We start from the raw sequence: 22,374 nt of genomic DNA, 5'->3' as shown, positions 1-22,374 counted from the left end.
AGCGATAAAACGACGGTAGAAGTTAGCGAAGCCCAAGAACTTCTGAAGACTCTTAACTGACGAGGGCTGAGTCCAATCAAGAATAGCTCGGACCTTGACTGGGTCCATCTCCACAGCAGAAGGGGAAAAAATGAACCCCAAAAAGGGAACCTTCTGTACACCAAAGAGACACTTTGAGCCCTTGACAAACAAAGAATTTTCACGCAAAATTTTAAAGACCAACCTGACCTGCTCCACATGCGAATCCCAATTATCAGAAAAAAACAAAATATCATCCAGATAAACAATCAAAAATTTATCCAGATACTTCCGGAAAATGTCATGCATAAAGGACTGAAAAACTGAAGGCGCATTGGAGAGCCCAAAAGGCATCACCAAGTACTCAAAATGACCTTCGGGCGTATTGAATGCGGTTTTCCATTCATCACCTTGCTTAATGCGCACAAGGTTGTACGCACCACGAAGGTCTATCTTGGTGAACCACTTGGCACCCTTAATCCGGGCAAACAAGTCAGACAACAGCGGTAAAGGATACTGAAATTTGACAGTGATCTTATTTAAAAGCCGATAATCAATACAAGGTCTCAAAGATCCGTCCTTTTTTGCCACAAAAAAGAATCCCGCACCAAGAGGGGAAGAAGACGGACGAATATGTCCTTTTTCCAGAGACTCCTTGATATATGAACGCATAGCGGTATGTTCAGGTACCGACAGATTAAACAGTCTTCCCTTAGGAAATTTACTGCCTGGGATCAAATCTATAGCACAGTCACAGTCCCTATGAGGAGGCAGTGCACTGGACTCAGACTCACTGAAGACATCCTGATAATCAGACAAATACTCCGGAACTTCCGAAGGCGTAGAAGAAGCAATAGACACAGGCAGGGAATCCTCATGAATACCACGACAGCCCCAACTTGAGACTGACATAGCCTTCCAGTCCAGGACTGGATTATGGGTCTGTAACCATGGCAGCCCTAAAACGACCAAATCATGCATTTTATGTAAAACCAGGAAACGTATCACCTCGCGGTGTTCAGGAGTCATGCACATGGTAACCTGAGTCCAATACTGCGGTTTATTTGCTGCCAATGGTGTAGCATCAATACCCCTAAGAGGAATAGGATTTTCTAATGGTTCAAGAGTAAATCCACAGCGCTTAGCAAATGAGAGATCCATGAGACTCAGGGCAGCACCTGAATCTACAAACGCCATGACAGGATAAGATGACAGTGAGCAAATCAAAGTTACAGACAGAATAAATTTAGGTTGCAAATTACCAACGGTGACAGGACTAACAACCTTAGCTATACGTTTAGAGCATGCTGAGATAACATGTGTAGAATCACCACAGTAGTAGCACAAGCCATTCCGGCGTCTATGAATTTTCCGCTCATTTCTAGTCAGGATTCTATCACATTGCATTAAATCAGGTGTCTGTTCAGACAACACCATGAGGGAATTTGCGGTTTTTCTATCACATTGCACCGAATTAGGTGTCTGTTCAGACAACACCATGAGGGAATTTGCGGTTTTGCGCTCCCGCAACCGCCGGTCAATTTGAATAGCTAGTGCCATAGTATCATTCAGACCTGTGGGAATGGGAAAACCCACCATAACATTCTTAATGGCTTCAGAAAGGCCATTTCTAAAATTAGCGGCCAGTGCACACTCGTTCCAATGTGTCAGCACGGACCATTTCCGAAATTTTTGGCAATACACTTCAGCCTCGTCCTGCCCCTGAGACATAGACAGCAAGGCCTTTTCTGCCTGAATCTCAAGATTGGGTTGCTCATAAAGTAAACCGAGCGCCAGAAAAAACGCATCAAGATCAGCCAATGCCGGATCTCCTGGCGCCAGCGAAAAAGCCCAATCCTGAGGGTCGCCCCGTAAGAACGAAATAACAATTTTTACTTGCTGAGCAGAATCTCCTGATGAACAGGGTCTCAGGGACAAAAACAATTTACAATTATTCACGAAATTCCTAAACTTAAACCGGTCTCCGGAAAACAGTTCAGGAATCGGTATTTTAGGTTCTGACCTAGGATTTCTGATAACATAGTCTTGTATGCCCTGCACACGAGTAGCCAGCTGGTCCACACTTGTAATCAAGGTCTGGACATTCATGTCTGCAGAAAGCATAGCCACTCTGAGGTAAAGGGGAAGGAGAAAAAAAAAACTCAGAATCTTCTTTCTTATAATCCCTCTTCTGCAATGCATTAAACATTTAATATTGGCCTGGCAAACTGTTATGACCCCAATGGCGAGGGTCTCAGAGGAACGTGGAAGTCTGCAGAATACAAAAATCCAGCTCATAGGGCAGTGGTAACTGGGTTGACCATATATCTACTCCTAACGCCAACACTAGAAGTAGCCGGGGATCATTCCTACGTTGATTCTAGATGACACGCGCCAGCCGGAGAATCTAGCTACCCCTAGTAGAGGAAAACAAAGACCTTTCTTGCCTCCAGAGAAGGGGACCCCAAAGCTGGATAGAAGCCCCCCACAAATAATGACGGTGAGGTAAGAGGAAATGACAAACACAGAAATGAACCAGGTTTAGCACAGTGAGGCCCGCTTACTGATAGCAGAATAAAGAAAGGTAACTTATATGGTCAACAAAAACCCTATCAAAATCCACACTGGAAATTCAAGAACCCCCGAACCGTCTAACGGTCCGGGGGGAGAACACCAGCCCCCTAGAGCTTCCAGCAAAGGTCAGGAAATAGATTTGGAACAAGCTGGACAAAAATACAAAACCAAAACAAATAGCAAAAAGCAAAAGGCAGACTTAGCTGATATAACTGGAACCAGGATCAGTAGACAAGAGCACAGCAGACTAGCTCTGATAACTACGTTGCCAGGCATTGAACTGAAGGTCCAGGGAGCTTATATAGCAACACCCCTAACTAACGACCTAGGTGCGGATAAAAGGAATGACAGAAAAACCAGAGTCAAAAAACTAGTAACCACTAGAGGGAGCAAAAAGCAAATTCACAACAGTCCGCTCTCTATCTGAAACTCAACCTCTCCAAAACTGAACTTCGTCTGCTCCCGCCTTCTACTAACCTCCCTAAATCTGACATTTCCCTCTCCGTGGGTGGCACCATAATAACACCCCGGCAGCAGGCACGCTGTCTGGGTGTTATGTTTGACTCGGATCTCTCCTTCACCTCCCACATACAATCTCTTGCCCGCTCGTGCCGCTTACACCTAAAGAACATCTCTAGAATCCGCCCTTTTCTCACCATGGAGACAACAAAAACTCTCACTGTCGCCCTAATCCACTCCCGCCTGGACTACTGCAATGCTCTATTAATTGGCCTCCCCCTCACGTGACTTTCCCCTCTCCAGTCTATCCTTAATGCGGCAGCTAGGGTCGTCCATCTGGCTAATCGTTACTCGGACGTCTCCGCTCTTCGCCAGTCGTTACACTGGCTGCCCATTCATTACAGGATACAATTCAAAGTACTTGTTCTCACCCACAAAGCTCTCCACATTGCGGCACCCCCTTACATCTCCTCCCTCATTTCTGTCTATCGGCCTAGCCGACCACTGCGCTCTGCAAACGACTTTCGACTAACCTCTGCACTAATCCGTATCTCCCACTCCCGACTCCAAGACTTCTCCCGTGCTGCGCCAATCCTCTGGAATGCTCTACCCCAAGATATTAGGACCATCCACAACTTGCATAGTTTTAGGCGCTCGCTCAAAACACATTTGTTCAGAGCGGCCTATCATGTTCCCTAATCAAAGTCATTTTATGTTTGTGTGTGTGTGTGCAGCGCCCCAGAGTCCTGGTCGTTGCAGTAATGTCGCTCTGCCACTAAGGGGAGTGATGTTACGTCTGATTGTACTAAAGGAGTTCACCTGACCAGGTATCACAGTCACACACTACACTTCACACTCCAACCAACAGGGGGAGCAAAGGGTTTTATGTATTAGGCCACTCCTCACACTCGGGTAAAACTGGGAGTTGGATAGGAAGTTAGAGAGAACGCTACTGGGTGAGACCCAGGAAAGACCTGTCAGGCAGACAGGGAGAGAAGGAGGAACATCTGAGCTGCAGACAGAGGTCCCTGTCAGGGGTGGGATCCTGGCAGAGACTAGCGAGAGATAGAACGTTACGGAGCTGCGCCTGCACCTCATTGCGGCAGCATCCTAAGAAAGGACAAGAAGCGGAGTATATTGTGGAGAAGTGAGAAACGAGATCACAGCACAAGGAGATAATACCAGGAGGAGTTCTGCCTTAAGATCGGCAACATCCTTCTGAGGCGCATAGCCGGTGGCCGGAACACCGAGGGAGTAATAGGCTCTACGCATTACTTCAAACTACGGCAGGACAGTTAATTCCAAGTTGGCTGCCCAACCTTTAACCTAATGAAGACAACGGAGGCAAATTGTGGGAGAGGGGCGTCTCTAGGGTCCCTATAAAATAGCTCCAGGCCTACCCCGTCATACGGGTCGTCCTATCCATATCATCTGGGGGACGTAGAAAGAGAATATCAGAAACATACACGACAGTTGTGAGGACTATCCCATGGTGCTCAGCAGGGAGGTACTACAACACACAGGCGCAAGTAGGAAGGCTACTGATTTCCACCTGCAAAGGGAACTCTGGATGTGCCTTCGGACCGGCCGGATTCAGCCAGCCCTGTTAGCAGTGCTCTGGATTGTGGACGCTGAAGTCTACAGTAAAAGGTAAAGAGACTGCAACCCTGTGTCCTCGTTATTTACTGCGACCTACACCATCGCCATCCATTTTACTGGGAAGCCCTAGGGACATACTTCACCTGTTGGAAGGTACACCATCTAGCTGCTATAACATCACCCCAGTGGACCCCTAAGCAGCGCGAGTCACACTGACCGAACACCACAGGTGGCGTCACGAACACTTGACAAACTACATCCTTTAATTGGGCGCCCCTTAGCAGGGCCACGGACCGGGTCGGGCCACCGTGACATCCCCAGAACCGAGACAGAGGGACCCGGTACCGAGTACCCCACTGCCCTGCGCTTGGGGGAGCTCCATGTGTAGCACATTCACTATCTCCATCTGCCCCCCCACCCCCTGAAGATGGCTGGACCATCATTGTAAATACATCATTGTAAATACACACCTGTGCTTTGTATCTCCCCACCTCATTGTAGATTGTAAGCTCTCACGAGCAGGGTCGTCTTATTTTGCTTTATTACTGTATTGTTAACGTTGTTACCTATGACTGTTGTGTTTGAAACTGTTAAACTGTAAAGCGCTGCGGAATATGTTGGCGCTATATAAAGATTATTATTATTATTATTATTAAAAGCTCAAATGTATTAACACAAAGGCCCACAGTCCCAGTTGAAGACAATTCCATTTTTCAGAGGTGACCGCAAGACAATAATAAAGAACAGATGCCAAGCAATATATAGTTGAAGGATGATACATGGATTTACTTGTAATCATGTGAGGGTTGTTGATAGGTATTGTCCATAAGGGTTATGACCGTAAGGTGGGCCAGTAAGAAGGGAAGTGGGCGCAATCAAAGAGCCTCACTAGAATGGAATTCATGGAAGAGAGTGGGGAGGGTACAAGAGTACTGTGGAAAGAAGACCATGGAAGTCGAAAAAGGGACTAATTAAACCAGGTATTATTGTATCAGTTTGATTCCTTTGGAAATTGATAGCTCCCTGCATTGGATGTAAGCCACTTTGGAAAACAGTTCCTTCATATAAAGAGGTTCGTAGAATTCCAAAGCCCTAAAATAACAGTTTTAAAGCTTGTAGGTGGCTATAATTTAAAACAACACAGTAGAAGAGAACATAAAGTCATGTACAGGTGCTTCTCACAAAATTAGAATATCATCAAAAAGATAATTTATTTCCGTTCTGCAATGCAAAAAGTGAAACTCGTATACAGGGTGGGCAATTTATATGGATACACCAAAATAAAATGAGAATGGTTGGTGATATCAACTTCCTGTTTGTGGCACAGTGGTATACTGGGAGTATATGTAGGATTGCTCAGACCTGACACCCAAGATGATGCACCACCACATTAAGGGTGTCAGGTCCGGGCAATCCTACATGAACAGTTTCCTGGAAAGTGGATTGGTCGTCATGGGCCAGTTGAATGGCCACCAAGGTCTCCCGATCTGACCCCCTTAGACTTTTGTCTTTGGGGTCATCTGAAGGCAATTGTCTATGCTGTTAAGATATGAGATGTGCAGCATCTGAAACCAGTGATACTGGAAGCCTGTGCTAGCATTTCTTCTGCGGTGTTGCTATCAGTGTGTCAAGAGTGGGAGAAGAGGGTTGCATTGACAATCCAACACAATGGGCAGCACTTTGAACACATTTTATAAGTGGTCATAAACTTATAAATAACTAATGAAAGAATAAAGTTACATTAAAACCAAGCACAACATTGTTTTTCTTGTGAAATTCTCAATAAGTTTGATGTGTCACATGACCCTCTTCCCATTGAAAAAAATGAAGTTGGATCCAAAATGGCCGACTTCAAAATGGCCTCCACGGTCACTACCAATCTTGAAAAGTTTCCCCCTCCCATATACTAATGTGCCACAAACAGGAAGTTGATATCACCAACCATTCCCATTTTATTTAGGTGTATCCATATAAATGGCCCACACTGTATAATATAGAGTCATTACAAACAGAGTGATCTATTTCAAGTGTTTATTTCTGTTAATCCAATTCTGTTACAGCCAATGAAAACCCAAAAGCCATTATCTCAGTAAATTAGAATAATTAACAAAAAAGCATATGCAAAGGCTTCCTAAGCGTTTAAAAAGGTCTCTTAGTCTGTTTCAGTAGGCTCCACAATCATGGAGAAGACTGCTGACTTGACAGATGTCCAGAAGGCAGTCATTGACACACTCCACAAGGCAGGTAAGCCACAAAATGTCATTCCTAAAGAAGCTGTTGCTCAGTGTTCCAAGGTGTTGTTTTCAGATTAAAATAAATTTTGCATTTCATTTGGAAATCAAGGTCCCAGAGTCTGGAGGAAGAGTGGAGAGGCACATAATCCAAGCTGCTTGAGGTCTAGTGTGAAGTTTCTACAATCAGTGATGGTTTGGGGAGCCATGTCATCTGCTGGTGTAGGTCCACTGTGTTTTATCAAGACCAAAGTCAGCATAGCCATCTACCAGGAAATATTAGAGCACTTCATGCTTCCCTCTGCCGACAAGCTTTTTTGGAGATGGAAATTTCATTCTGTCTACACTGCCAAAAGTACCAATACCTGGTTTAAAAACAACAGTATCGCTGTGCTTTATTGGCCAGAAAACTTGCCTGACCTTAACCCCTTAGAGAATTTATGGGGTATTGTCAAGAGGAAGATGAGAGACACCAGACCCAACAATGCAGACCAGCTGAATGCTGCTATCAAAGCAACCTGGGCTTCCATAACACCTCAGCACTGCCACAGACTCATAGCCTCCATGCCACGCCGCATTGATGCAGTAATTTCGACACAGTCGATCACTGTCTACTGCTAGATTCTTTCTTCCCTTGGCATCAAAGACCTTGCCCTGTCCTGGATTGCCTCATACCTTTCCGACCGCACATTTAGCTTTTCCCACTCCCACACCACCTCCTCATCCCGCCCTCTCTCTGTTGGAGTCCCTCAAGGCTCTGTCCTAGGGCCCCTACTTTATTCCATCTATACCCTTGGCCTAGGGCAACTCATAAAGTCCCATGGCTTCCAGTACCACCTGTATGCGGACGACACTCAGATCTACCTCTCTGGCTCAGATGTCGCCTCTCTTCGGTCCAGAATCCGAGAGTGTTTGTCAGCCATATCCTCCTTCTTCACCTCTCGCTTCCTAAAACTCAATGTAGACAAAACCGAACTCATCATTTTTCCCCCATCTCAAGTATCCCCCCTACCTGATCTTTCTATTATGGTAAACAGCATCACGCTCTCTCCCGCACCTGAAATCCGCTGCCTCGGGGTAACTCTCGACTCTGCCTTGTCCTTCAAACCGCACGTTCAAACTCTTGCCACCTCCTGTCGCCTCCAACTCAAAAATATTGCCAGAATCCGTCCCTTCCTCACCCCACAATCTACTAAGACTCTTGTGCATGCCCTCATCATCTCCCGCCTCGACTACTGCAACACCCTCCTCTGTGGCCTCCCCGCTAACTCTCTTGCACCACTCCAGTCTGTCCTCAACTCTGCTGCCCGGCTAATCCACCTCTCCTCACTACTCCCCTGCTTCTCCCCTCTGCAAATCCCTCCACTGGCTCCCAATTCCCCAACGGATCCAGTTCAAACTACTAACACTGATCTACAAAGCCATCCACAACCTGTCCCCTCCCTATATCTCTGAACTAATGTCCCAATACCTTCTCTCACGTAATCTCCGATCCTCCCAAGACCTCCTACTCTCCTCCACACTTATTCGTTCCTCACACAACCGCCTCCAAGATTTCTCCCGAATATCCCCCATCCTCTGGAATTCCATGCCTCAACACGTCCGACTATCCACCACCCTCGGATCCTTCAAACGGAACCTGAAAACCCATCTCTTCAAGAAAGCCTACAGCCTGCAATAACCATTCCGCCGCCTCGCCCCCTACCTTCGGCCTCTTCCCCACTATCCCATAGAATGTAAATCCGCAAGGACAGGGTCCTCTCCCCTCTGTACCAGTCTATCACTGTAAACTTGTTTGCTGTAAACGATATCTATAACTTTGTATGTAACCCCTTTCTCATGTACAGCACCATGGAATTAATGGTGCTATATAAATAAATAAATAATAATAATAATTGATGCAAAAGGAGCCGGGACCAAGAATTGAGTGCATTTACTGAACATACATTTCAGTAGGCCAACATTTCAGATTTTAAAATCATTTTTCAAGCTGGTGTTATAAAGTATTCTAATTTACTGAGATAATGACTTTTGGGTTTTCATTGGCTGTAAGCCATAATCATTAACAGAAATAAACACTTGAAATAGATCACTCTGTTTGTAATGACTCTACATAATATATGAGTTTCACTTTTTGCTTTTTGTATTGAAGAACTGAAATAAACTTGTTGATGATATTCTAATTTTGTGAGAAGCACCTGTAAGTGTGCTGCAGAGAGAAAAATGTTATAACTGTGAAATACATTTCACCTGCTTTCTTTTGCATTTGATTTTCATAGGTCCTGACAATATTTTCAGCTTCAAATTATTATGAAATTGGCAGTAATAAAGGGGCATATGTAAGGTTGGGTCCTGATCTCGTCCCTCATTTTGTGCAGTACCAAGCAAGCAAATCTACAAACACTCTTACCTTAAGGCAAAGGTACTGTTCTGTGCACACATAGTGATTAATCTTTGCCAATATGGGGTCCAGGTTTCTTAGTCTTTATACGTATTTTGTGTTCCAGAGTAAGTACAGTAGAAGCTTCTGCACTCAGGGCCTTAAGGGAGAAGCTATTTGCTCATAAGTCAGATCTCATCCAGGAATTCAACAGATACGACAAGAATAAGTCTGGTAAATGTATTACTTGACCTTCACAGTAGAAATCTTTATCTGATATGTAGAAGTCCATAGTCAAGTCTTGAGGTTTCCATGTCAGAGTCTATATTGTGATAAGTATCTTAAATCATATAACATTGGGTTTACCTATACAGGATATATTACGCTAAATCACTGGGCAACTGCACTAGAGTCCATCCTTAATCTCCGCCTGCCGTGGAGAATGCTTAGGCCACAGCTTGTGAGAAATTCGACAGATGGACTGTTAAGATACAAAGAATGGTTTGATGAACTTTCTGTGTGCCAATCTGTAAGAGAGGTAAAATATATTTTTTGGGGTTTGGTGGTTTAGTTGAATTCTTTCAATATAAGGTGCTTGTTAGATGGGGGGTGGTACATTATCTGTTAGTGTCTTTTTGTGTTTGAAGCCAAACTGTAATGGCAGCATTATATTCTGGCTTTGATGAAGTACTTAAAAGATGTCTCCTGTTCAAATGTGATTGTACTTCGGACTCTTCCTTGTTATTACCCTGGTCTATGTGGACTTTCAGTATGTTAACCTCTTCACCTCAAAAGCCTGTTTTCACCTTAATGACCAGGCTAAATTTTACGATTTTTACCAGTGTCAATTTATGAGGTAATTAGTCTGGACCGCTTCAACGGATCTCAGTGATTCTGAGATGGTTTTCTGCCGGCGATCGGCGCGAGCAAAGGAGAATGATGAGAGTTATATTAAAGTCTGAACGATGACAGCAGGTGGGGGCTTTTGGGACTCTCACTCCCATCATCCGACACAGACTCGCCGGCAGAGCAGGGGAGAATTATGAGAGCCGTCTTCAGCACCCGCCACCGGGGAACAGCGCTTACTGTAGCGCTTCTTTCCCGGCGGCCGATGCATGTCATATGGAGTGTGGAGGATGTTTTTCTGGCTGTGCTTATGGTAAAAAACGAACATGTCTATGTGTGGGGTACACTGACACACGGTCCATGAAAACACACTGACGTGCACAGATCCATTCATTTGAATGGGTCTACGTGTAACAGTGTCTCCGGTATATGTGAAAACTGTCACCAGACGGACCAGAGACACGGATGTGTGAGAGGCCTTCGACAGCTCTTTGGTCTTGGCCACAGTGGAGAGGCTAGAGTGTGATTGTGTGGACAGCTGTTTTTTTTTACAGGTAATGAGTTCAAACAGGTGCAATTAATACAGGTAATAAGTGCAGAATAGGAGGGTTTCTTAAAGAAAAGCTAACAGGTCTGTGACAGCCAGAATTCTTGCTGGTTCGTAGGTGATCAAATACTTATTTCATGATTTCAAGATTCTGTCTCTCACAGTTGAAGTGTACTTATGAAAAAAATCACAAACCTCTCCATTCTTTGTAGGTGGGAAAACTTGCAAAATTGTCAGTGTATCAAATACTAATTTTTCCCACTGTATGTCACACAAAATAGTTAATAAACAATGTTTACCACATGTTGGGTGTTTTCCAGAAACAACCAGCAGTGGATGTTGCTGAATGAAAATTGCAAACTGCCATTGTAGTGTCCGGTATGTTGTAGTGCCCAGCTTGTGCTTCTGGAGACACGCACCTTTGAATGAGGTGGGCTCTGAATGTGGTTTAGGCACATTGGGGCTCAGAACTGAGGTGAGGCATTTGGACTTGGGAGTGCAGAATTTGCTGAATTTCTTTTTTTTGGGGGGGGCGAGGATCCATTTAGCTTTTCCAGAGCTTTTGTGCTACCAGTAACGTTGAAGCCCCTAGATTTCCGTTAGATGACAGAACTGTGTGGGGACTTGCATTTTTTGTGGATCGAATTGAAGTTTTTGTTGGGAACATTTTACATAACAATTTGGATCACATTTAACCAGCACTCTACGCTGAGCACTTACGTTAGGGTTTCCATCTAAATATTAGAATAATGTGATTCAGATGAAACCTTGAGGGATACATTTACTATAATGAGACAGCAGTTATTCTGGACTCCGTATTGCCTCTGCTCAACAGTCTCCTTTTCAGAGGTGCACAAAACTGTGGTTGACCATGCTTTTATGCACACCTAAAAAGATGGAGATCCTTGACTCATAGGCATGACAGCTTCCACAGTGTCCCCACCTCCCTCGTTACAGGAAATCTTCTGCCGGGGGTTCTTTCTGAATCATGTATTTCAGAGATTTACACTGAAACTGCGATGTAAGTGCTCAGGGAAGAGCACAGGATAAATGTGAAGCCTTACTGCGAAGAACAGAACGTAAAAATCAACAGCAGATAAAGAAGTTGTTTTTTTTGGGGTTTTTTTACACCGTTTCTCGTTCGGTATACAAGTGATTTGGCGACTTTATTCTTCGGGTCATTACTATTGCAGCGATACAAGATTTATATTGGGTTTTTCTGTTTGGTTGCTGTCACACATTAAAAAAAACTTTATTGCAAAAACTTGTCATTGCCATATTTTGAGAGCTATAATTTTTCCATAATTCATCCGACAGAGTCATGTGAGGACTTGTTTTTTGTGGGAGGAGTAGACATTTTTATTGGTACCATTGTCTGTCACATACTTTTTTTGATCGCTTTCTGTTCCAATTTTTGAGAGACAGAATGAACAGAAACCAACAATTCAGGAATTGATTTTTTTTTTTTTTTTTTTATGCCATTCCGCGTATGGTAAAATGTATGTGTGTTGCAATGAGTCCCGCTTTTTATTTTTCCATGAGCTTTCTTATCCATATTCTATAAGTATATTCTCACAAACTTTATGGCATATCATCTTTATCATTGGCAGAATTTACATTCCAGTCTGCTGGAGGCTCTCTATAGAAACAGATCAGACCTGGAAACAATATTTCGGATTATTGATAGTGACAGCTCAGGTGAGTATGAGTGCTGCATCTGTAAATGACAGGTATGCATTGTGCTAATATTTCTTATTTGTAGTGGTGCTGATAGACCTCTGCTGTTCTAACATCTCTACTGTAAAAAAAATTCAGAAGAAACCTGGATGTAATATATGACTAAAAAGTAGTACTAGAGTATTCATGCTTCATATTGGAAGATAAACAGGGTACTCTTGCTGCAGGATGGTTAAGTAGGCTATGTGCACATCATGTTTTAGTCACATCAGTGGCTCCTTCGGAACTACCGTTTGAAGCCCTGAAAAACAGGATCAGGTGTATCCACCAACGAGGCCATTGACTTTAATGAAGAAGACGGATAGACTTTGTGCTCTGTCTGACCCTCTTTTCCAGATGGGTACAAACAACGTGGTTGACTGCATTTTTTTTTTTTTTTGGCCAGGGCCGAGACAAAGTATTTTGGTGCCCTAGGCAGATTAAGCCAATGGCGCGCCCCCAACCCAGCCCAAAGCAAAGGAATGGCTCAGAGACAAAGGTAACAGAACCCCTAATGAAAATCCCCCTTCGCCTCTGATGGTTTAGGTAGAAAACTCTGATGATGCCTTTCACTAGAATTGTTACCTTTTTCACAAAAAATGTTATCAAAAGTAAAAAAAAGTGGTGTACTGTAGAGATGTGACTTAACAGGGAGTGCAATTTCAAAGTTAGATACAGATATTTATCCCTGACATCCTATATTTTAAATGTAGAACCCAAAAATAGTTATCAAAGCTAATAAAGTGTAACTATAATTGGAGCCGTTTGGTGTCAATTAAGGTGTTCAGCAAATACCTTAATGGAAAATAAACAGACCCCATTATAAATAAAAGGGATACATCTGATGGTTTTTGAGTCAGTCATGGAACAAATACAGCTTGCACACTGATGGTGTTTCTGGTAATGTATTCCGGTTTTGGTGATATATTCATGTAATGATGGTTGTTCTGGTGCTGTATCTATGTACTGATGATGATTCTCGTGATATATTAATAATCAGAATCATCATCAGTACATGAATACAAAGCCAAAATCATCATCTGTATATAATTAGAGCACCAGATCCATTAATAATACATGAATATGGCACCAGAACAATATCAGTAAATACATCATCAGAACCAACGTCAGTACTTGAATGTCACCAGAACCACCATTAGCACATGAACACATCACTAGATCCACCATCAGTACATGAACGCATCAACAGACCCACCATCAGTACTTTACTACGTCTCCAGAACCATCATAAGTAAATACGTCACCAGAACCTCCATCAGTACATTAATTTGTCACTAGAACCACTATAAGTACAAGAATACATGAACAGAATCAAGAGTACTTAAAGACAAGAACCAAACTTAGTACAACAATCAATTGTAATACGAAGACAGTCCCATAAACCATTGTATCACATGAACCTACAATCCTACAACTCCCAGTATGTGCTTAACAATTGCAAAGAGATACCGGAAGTTTTTATTAACAGCCATCATCAGACTGTGGGACATACTGTAGTATGGTCACCACCAAACACCCCCATAAACAGTATGATGTCCAAAACAGACCCCATGTATACTATGATGGTCACCACAACACCCCATGGAGTATTATGGCCTACAAACAACACCCCAAACAGTATGATATTCACCACAGCTCCCAGTATAATGACCTCCCCAGCCACGTATACAGTATGGTTTCCACAGCTTTTCATATACTTTGCTGTCCACCCTTCACAGCTCATTTAATGGCCTTGTTTATTCCCATCAGCACAGCCCCTCAGTTTATTCCCCCATCAGCACAACCCTTCATTTTATTCCATCTGCACAGCCCATCAGTTTATTCCCCCATCTGCACAGTCCTTTTATTCTCCTTCTGCACAGCCCCTCAACTTTTTACCCCATCTGCACAGACCCTCATTTTAGTCCATCTGCACTTTAATTTTATTCCCCCTTCTGCATAGCCCTTCAACTTGTTCCCCCATCTGCACAGCCCATCATTTTAGTCCATCTGCAGACTTTCATTTATTCCCCCCTTCTGCATAGCCCCTCAACTTTTTCCCCCATCTGCACAGCCCCATTTTAGTTCATCTTCACTTTCATTTTATTCCCCCTCCGCATAGCCCCTAAACTTGTTCTGCACAGCCCATCAGTTTATTACCCCATCTGCACAGCCCCACTTTATTACTCCATCTGAACAGCCCCCTCATTGTATTACCTCATCTGCACAGCCTCTACTTTTATTCCCTCATATGCAGTTCTTCAGTTTATCCATCTGCACAGCTCATTTTTTCCCACCTTCCCCATCAGCACAGACATTCAGTTTATACCTCCCTTCTGCACAGCCTCAGCTTAGTCCCCCTATCTGCACAGCCCATCAGTTTATTCGCCCATCTGCACAGCCTGTAAGTTTATTTACCCTTATCTGCAGTCCCTCATTTTATACCCCTCATCAGAACAGCTATTTCCCCAATCAGCACAGCTCCTCAGTTTATTCCCCATCAACACAGCCCCTTATTTTATTCCATGAGAACAGCCCCTCATTTTATTCCACCTTTCCCCTATCACCTTGTTCCCCCATCTGCACAGCCCCTCAGTTTATTCCTGTCATCTACATGGCCCCTCAGCTTATTCCCCGCATCCGCACAGCCCCTCAGCTATTACCCCCATCTCCACAGCCCCTCATTTTATTCCATCAGAACAGTCCCCAGTTAATAATTTATGCACCTTCTCCAACAACGTACAGGCCGGAAGTGGGCCCGTGTCTTTCTAGAGATACCGGCCCATCAGCACAGCCCCTCAGTTTATTCCCCCTCACCAGTACAGCCCCACCTCATTTTATCCCCATCTGCTCAACCCCTTCCCTCATTTTATCCCCTTATCTGCCCTTATAATCTTCGCTCTTGGCACAATGATATCACTGCACCGCGCCATCCAATATCTCCTAAGTGCGCCTTCTCTAACAAGGCGCAGGCCTGAAGTGGGCCCGTGTCTTGCTAGAAATCCTGGCGGAGCAGGGAAACTGACAGCTCCCTGCCCCAGCTGGCACACACAGCAATTGCATTCACGTCTGCAGGAGAGGGGTGAGCGGTAACAGTGACTGACATTGCTCACCTCCGTACCTGCGCTCCAGCAGTCACTGTGCTGAATGTCTGGGGTTGCAGGAGGATGTCGGGTGACCTTAGCCATTTAGCAGGTTTTTTTTTCACAGTGTGCCCCCCTCGGGTTGGTAGGATATGGCACCAACCCCTCGTCCTGGCCCTGTTTGTGCCCACCTGAAAAGGACAGACACTTCCAAAAATAAGATTAGACAGAGCCCAAAGTGAGTCCATCTGCTCCACTGAATGGCCTTGTTGGCAAATATGCCTGAATCCCATTTTTCAGTCAGACCCTTAGGCTACCGTCACACTAGCAGTATTTGGTCAGTATTTTACATCAGTATTTGTAAGCCAAAACCAGGAGTGGGTGATAACTGCAGAAGTGGTGCATATGTTTCTATTATACTTTTCCTCTAATTGTTCCACTCCTGGTTTTGGCTTACAAATACTGATGTAAAATACTGACCAAATACTGCTAGTGTGACGGCAGCCTTAGTGTTCAGCAAGTTATCCTCTATTCCTTGGATCATCTGCTATTCCCCTTTAATTGGATCAATTCGCTTATTCTGTCCTCTATCCGCTCTACCTTTATCATCTGCATTATTCCCTCTCCTTCTCAGTGCAGCCATGACTTCTGTGTAAAGTCAAATATTTCTCCTCCACATCATGTTACTGTAAGGAAGGGAGATTTATTGTTGTGTAGTAAATTCAGGTGATGCCAAGCAGAAGAAACAAGTTCCGGCAATCCTTCTAAAGGACAACAATCATACCTGCTCTAGATTTGCATTTATGGTGTGTGGAGGTTGCTTCCCACTCACTTCACAGAAGATTTTGTCAGCCTGCAGGCAGCTAACCCACCCTTGCAATGTTTCAAAGACAGGAGATAAAGTCAGTCATTTATTAAATGACAGGTGGGAGAAGATAAGGTCCATAGGAGTGCAGAAGCCGGTGGATAAGTCAAGGTATCACAACGCGCTGTGCTATTCAACTGAGAAGAGTTTTCATGTGTAGTAATACTCATGTGACTTTTCTAAAAGCGTAAATTATCGTGACGAGGCATCAGTATGCTTGTACTGGTGTTCTTGCGACCTCTGGCGTAATTACCGCTCTACTGCAACATGTAATATAGCACTGTCCCTCACACTAGGAGTCATTGCTATAAGCAGTATTGTATGGCATGCAGCCATTGAGACGAGCTATAAATTGCTTGAATTTTGCTAGACAAAGAGCTACTCTTACTACTAGTCGTGGCTCACAGAAGGGGTTACTGCCACTAATCCGTGACCCAGTTGGGTTGCCATGTGACAAGTGGTTGTCCTGGGGAGAGCATTTCAATAATCATTGCCAGTACTGTGGCCTTGATAAAACACAGATACGATTACATGTACTGCCGATTCCCAAATTCCTTTCATTTTATTATTTTTTATTTTATTTTTTTTTATTTTGTACATTTTACTTTCAAGTTTAATTGAAATTTTGTTTCAGGACTTATTTCATTTGAGGAATTCAAACACACATGGAAACTGCTGCGCTCACACTTAAAAATAGATGTCAGTGATGAAGCCATCTGTAACATGGCTAAGAGCATGGACTTCAATAAGGATGGTAATATAGACATCAATGAATTCCTGGAGGCTTTCCGACTGGCCGACAGACCTAACATTGAAGATAGAGAGGATTTTTGATGGAAACCAGACATTCTGAAGAGACACAGACCTGATGGGCCGTGACAAGTACACAGACGTGTCCCTGAAGAAATACGTTAGATACTAAACAAGGATTTTGAGAATAGCTGCATTTTATATAATCCAATTTCAGAAATATGTAAATGCATGTATTTCTACTTTTTTATAAGCATATATAGATCATATAATTGTATAATACTGGATCATTTATAAAGGAAGCTTCTTATACAAAATGTGCAGAACCATGTGAACAATAGCCTGGCTCATGCTGCCTATAGCCAGAATTGGTATTCAAAAAGCACAATTTTGATAATACCCATTATTGCAAGATACTACCGCCAGAACGAGAAGAGTATGTTGTTTTTGGACAGCAGTTGAGAATAAACTTGCGCTTTTCTTATAACCATACTATTTGCCTCAATATTGTTTGATTCATGTTTGCATGTTAGTATGATCATAGACGTTCTAATGCTTTGATCAAAATTACATGAGTGATTATTCATCAGAATACCTCAGAGCTCACGTCTATGGCCAAAAGGGAATCTGGTACAACTGTTAGAATAACTAAATAGAATACATAGTAAAATATGTAACAGAAATGTAAAGACATGCCTTCCTGTAAGTGATGTGCTAGCATGGTGAAAAACCGAGCCTAGAAGTGCACCGGGGCAGCCAGATGCACTCGGCTAAGGGTCCTCTCACATTGCATTCCAACACCCGTTCAGTGGCCCCGGGATTCGGATTGGGTCACTAGTGTTTATTGATGATGTGACTGAAGGGAGAAGCAGCCAAATGGATTATGAAGTGTTCAGGGCTAAACATTGTGCTTAGATTCTACCACATGCAGCAAGGTTGATTCGATGGCGCTTGACAGTACAGAGGGCAATGACTCAAAACACGAAAGTAACCCAGGAGTCTTTAAAGGCAAAGAAATGGAACATTCTGCAATGGCAGAGTCAATCACCAGATCTGAACTCCATCAAGCAAGAATTTCACATGCTTAGAACAAAACTTAAAAGCAGAAAGACCCACAACAAGCAACAACTGAAGACAGCTGGAGTAAAGCCTGGCAATGCATCACAAAGAAAGAAACACAGAGTTTGGCAATGTCCATGGCTTCCAGATTCTCTACACATTTGCACGTTAATGACCAGGCCAATTTTTACAATTCTGACTAGTGTCACTTTACGAGATAACTTGGGAACGCTTCAATGGATCCCGGTGATTCTGAGATAGTTTTTTTGGAACATATTGTACTTTATGAGTGTGTTAAAATTACTTTGGTATGACTTTAAATTTTCATGCCCTTAACTCACAGAGATATGTCACACAAAATACTTAATAAATAACATTTCCCACATCAGCACAATTTTGGAACCAACATTTTTTTTGTAAGGAAGTTAAAAGGGTTAAAAGTTGACCAGCGATTTTTCATTTTTCCAGCAAAATTTACAAAACCATTTTTTTTTTTTTTTAGGGACCACATCATATTTGAAGTCACTTTGAGGGGTCTCTATGATATAGGATACCTAAAAGTGACACCATTCTACAAACTGCACCCCCCAAGGTGCTCAAAACCACAATCAAGAGGTTTAAGAACCCTTTAGGTGCTTCACAGGAATTTTTTGGAAAAACAAAACTTTTTTCACAATAAATTGACTTCAGATCCAAATTTTTTTTATTTTGACAAGGGTAAAAGGAAAAAACTGACCCTAAATTTGTTGTGTAGTTTCTCCTGAGCATGCCGATACCCCATATGAGGGAGAAAACCACTGTTTGGGCGCACGGCAGCGCTTGGAAGAGAAGGAGCACCATTTGACTTTTTGAATGAAAAAATTGCTGGAACAATTGGCAGACGTTATGTCCCATTTGGAGAGCCCCTGGTGTGCCTAAACAGTGGAAACCCCCCCACAAGTGACCCCATTTTCAAAACTAGACCCCTAAAGGAATGTACTTAGATGCATGGTGAGTAGAGATGAGCAAATTTCTTTGGGTCCCTGCTTAGTCAGCAAGCTATAGCGCTTACCGAATTGTGCACCACACATTATGGGTGTCAGATCCGAGCATTCCTACATGAACAGTTTCCTGGAAAGTGGATTGGTCGTCGTGGACCATTTGAATGGCCACCAAGGTCTCCTGATCTAACTCCCTTAGACTTTTATCTTTGGGGTCATCTGAAGGCAATCGTCTATGCTGTGAAGATACGAGATGTGCAGCATCTGAAACAACGGATACTGGAAGCCTGTGCTAGCATTTCTTCTGTGGTGTTGCTTTTAGCGTGTCAAGAGTGGGAGAAGAGGGTTGCATTGACAATCCAACACAATGGGCAGCACTTTGAACACATTTTATAAGTGGTCATAAACTTGTAAATAATTCATGAAAGAATAAAGTTACATTAAAACCAAGCACACCATTCTTTTTCTTGTGAAATTCTCAATAAGTTTGATGTGTCACATGACGCTCTTCCCATTGCAAAAAATAAAGTTGGATCCAAAATGGTTGACTTCAAAATGGCCACCATGGTCACTACCCATCTTCAAGAGTTTCCCTCCTCCCATATACTATTGTGCCACAAACAGGAAGTTGATATCACCAACCATTCCCATTTTACTTACCGGTAGGTGTATCCATATAAATGGCCCACCCTGTTCATGCATCCACCAAACCCAGATTTGTTAATCACTTCAGAGATCAAGTATTTAATGCACCGTAGACCAGTGTTGTGGGCCTTTTCACCATTTTAACAGAAACTTGTCATTGAGCTTGCTGATTTTATACCTGTATGCAACAGCTCAACCATGGCAACCCCATTTCATGAAGATTCCACTACACAGATTTTGTGCTGTGCTTCCAAAGGCACTTTATAAATGTTATTTGTTTAGTGCTACATAATTCAACCTCGGGCAATCCTCCTGTAAGTTTACATGGTCTGATGCCTCATGGGTGTTATAGCTTGTCACTTACACTTCACAATTGGTTTGGACAGATTGAACGCTTGAAAAATTAATGGCATTTTACAACAGTGCCACATCTCAAATCAGAAAGCTATTCAGTACAACACATACCAATACCATTGTTTATACATCTGATTGCTTTTAAGCACTTAATTACTATGGATGTTCCTTAAACAATCCGGGGCAGACCACATAATGGATATATAAATCCTTGAAGAGCAATACATACGAGCATATATGAAGAGCATATATATGGCATATACAATGGGGAAAATAAGTATTTTGTAAGTTTTCCCACCTACAAAGAATAGAGAATGTAGGAACACTTCAACTGCAAGAGACAGATTTAAAAAAAAAAAAAAAAAAAAAAAAAAATCACATTGTATGTTTACATAATTAATTTGCATTTTATTGCATGAAATTATTGTTTGATACAATAAAAAAAAAACAGAACTTATTATTTGGTACAGAAACCTTTGTTTCCAATTACAGATATCAGACATTTCTTGTAGTTCTTGACCAAGTTTGCACACACTGCATTAGGGATTTTGGCCCACTCCTCCATACAGATCTTCTCCACATCTTTCAGGTTTTAGGGCTGTCACTGGGCAACATTGAGTTTCAGCACCCTCCAAAGATTTTCTATTGGGTTCAGGAATGGCTAGACAACTCCATGACCTTGAACTGCTTCTTAAGGAGCCACTCCTTAGTTGTCCAAAGTCAGCTGTGTTTCAAATCATTGTCATACTGGAAGACCAAGCCACGACTCATCTCCAATGCTCTTACTGAGGGAAGGAGTTTGTTGGCCAAAATCTCACTATACATGACCCCATCCATCCTCCCTTCAATATGGGGCAGTCTTCCTGTCCCCTTTGCAGAAAAGCACCCCCTCCTCCACAGTATGAGGTTTCCCCCACCATGTTTCACAGATGGGACGCTGTTCTTGGGGTTGTAGTCATCCTTCTTCCTCCAACCATGGCAAGTGGAGTGGATACCAAAAAGTTCTATTTAGGTCTCATCTGACCTTCTCCCATGCCTCCTCTGAATCATCTAGATGGTCACTGGCAAACGTAAACTTGGCCTGGACATATGCTGGCGTGAGCAGGGGAAACCTTGCGTGCTCTGCAGGACTTCAATCCACGATGGCCTAGTGTGTTACTAACAGTAATCATTGAGACTGCAGTCTCAGCTCTCTACAGGTCATTTACAAGGTCACCCATGTAGTCCTGGGCTGATTCCTTACCTTTCTCAGAATCAACCTAACCCTCACAAGGCAAGATCTTGCATGGAGCCCCAGACCGAGGAAAATGGACAGTCATCTTGTGTTTTTTTCCATTTTCTAATAATTGTGCCAACAGTTGTTGGTTTCTCACCAAGCTGCATGACTATTGACCTGTAGCCCATCCCAGCCTTGTGCAGGTCTACAATTTTGTCCCTGGTGTCCTTAGACAGCTCTTTGGTCTTGGCCATGGTGAAGAGGTTGGAGTGATTGAGTGTGAAGACACAAAAGCGTATACAGACATTACAGCATGGGATTGCAGCTGATTCTTTTAGTGATGAAAAACATTTCCCTGCCTGTTTTTAAACATTTTACTTGAAAGAATCAGCTGTGATTCCAGTCTGTAATATCTGTATCCTCTCTTTTGCTTCCTCCCATGCCCAGGAGCTGTGGTATGATCAGACCATGTTCCTGCACAGTCAGACACAGACATTACACAGTACACAGCAGGGGCACATTTATAAGATTATCTCAGCACAGAAAAAAATTATTTAAAAAACACATCCAATTGTGGAAATTATTATTCCAAGATCCATTGATTAAAATCAACTTTTGTTCGTGGGAAACCCCTATAAGCCAAATTACTTTTGCTGTTACAATTAAATATACAGTGCAGCCTTTTTCCCACACCTGCCTAAAACTTTTGCACAGTAAGGACATACTTTTAAAAATAAAAGATAATAGTTTATTGTTATCAATTAACATATTGTAGAGTGAATGAACAAATGAGAAATCTAAAGCAATATTTGCTGCGACGACCCTTAGTCTTCAAAACAGCATTAACGTATAATTCTTTTAGGAACACTTGCAGTGAAGAACCAACTACAGATCTTCTGCGGATGTAGGCTTGTGCAAATCATTCTATTTCTTAGTGCAATCCCACACAGACTCAATGACCTTGAGATTAGGACTCTGCGGGGCAGCAATACCATCACTTCAAGGACTCCTCTTTTTCCGTATCACTGTATTTTGATGGTTGTTCTTTTACA

The 22,374-nt window shown here is 42.9% G+C and overlaps 1 protein-coding gene across 3 annotated transcripts in view; it reads left to right on the top strand.

Annotated features, from left to right (window-relative positions):
- Nucleotides 1–18,194, top strand: part of PPEF2 (protein phosphatase with EF-hand domain 2) — a 132,228-nt gene extending 114,034 nt beyond the window's left edge. For 2 of the 3 annotated variants that reach the window (XM_077276144.1, XM_077276137.1), the window contains exons 12-16: nucleotides 9,161–9,303; nucleotides 9,389–9,495; nucleotides 9,636–9,799; nucleotides 12,265–12,352; nucleotides 16,953–18,193. In XM_077276144.1, the coding sequence (XP_077132259.1) occupies nucleotides 9,161–9,303; nucleotides 9,389–9,495; nucleotides 9,636–9,799; nucleotides 12,265–12,352; nucleotides 16,953–17,152 (702 nt within the window). In that variant the 3' untranslated portion in view covers nucleotides 17,153–18,193. Of the gene's footprint in view, nucleotides 1–9,160; nucleotides 9,304–9,388; nucleotides 9,496–9,635; nucleotides 9,800–12,264; nucleotides 12,353–16,952 lie in introns of all 3 variants that reach the window. The other variant, XM_077276130.1, reaches the window with a different exon arrangement.
- The last annotated feature ends 4,180 nt before the right edge of the window (nucleotides 18,195–22,374 follow it).

The sequence above is a fragment of the Ranitomeya variabilis genome, chromosome 1, assembly GCF_051348905.1.
Source record: "Ranitomeya variabilis isolate aRanVar5 chromosome 1, aRanVar5.hap1, whole genome shotgun sequence".
Lineage (NCBI taxonomy): Eukaryota > Metazoa > Chordata > Amphibia > Anura > Dendrobatidae > Ranitomeya > Ranitomeya variabilis.
The sequence above is the reverse complement of the archived record's forward strand: the minus strand, read 5'-3'. Positions and strand labels throughout refer to the sequence as shown.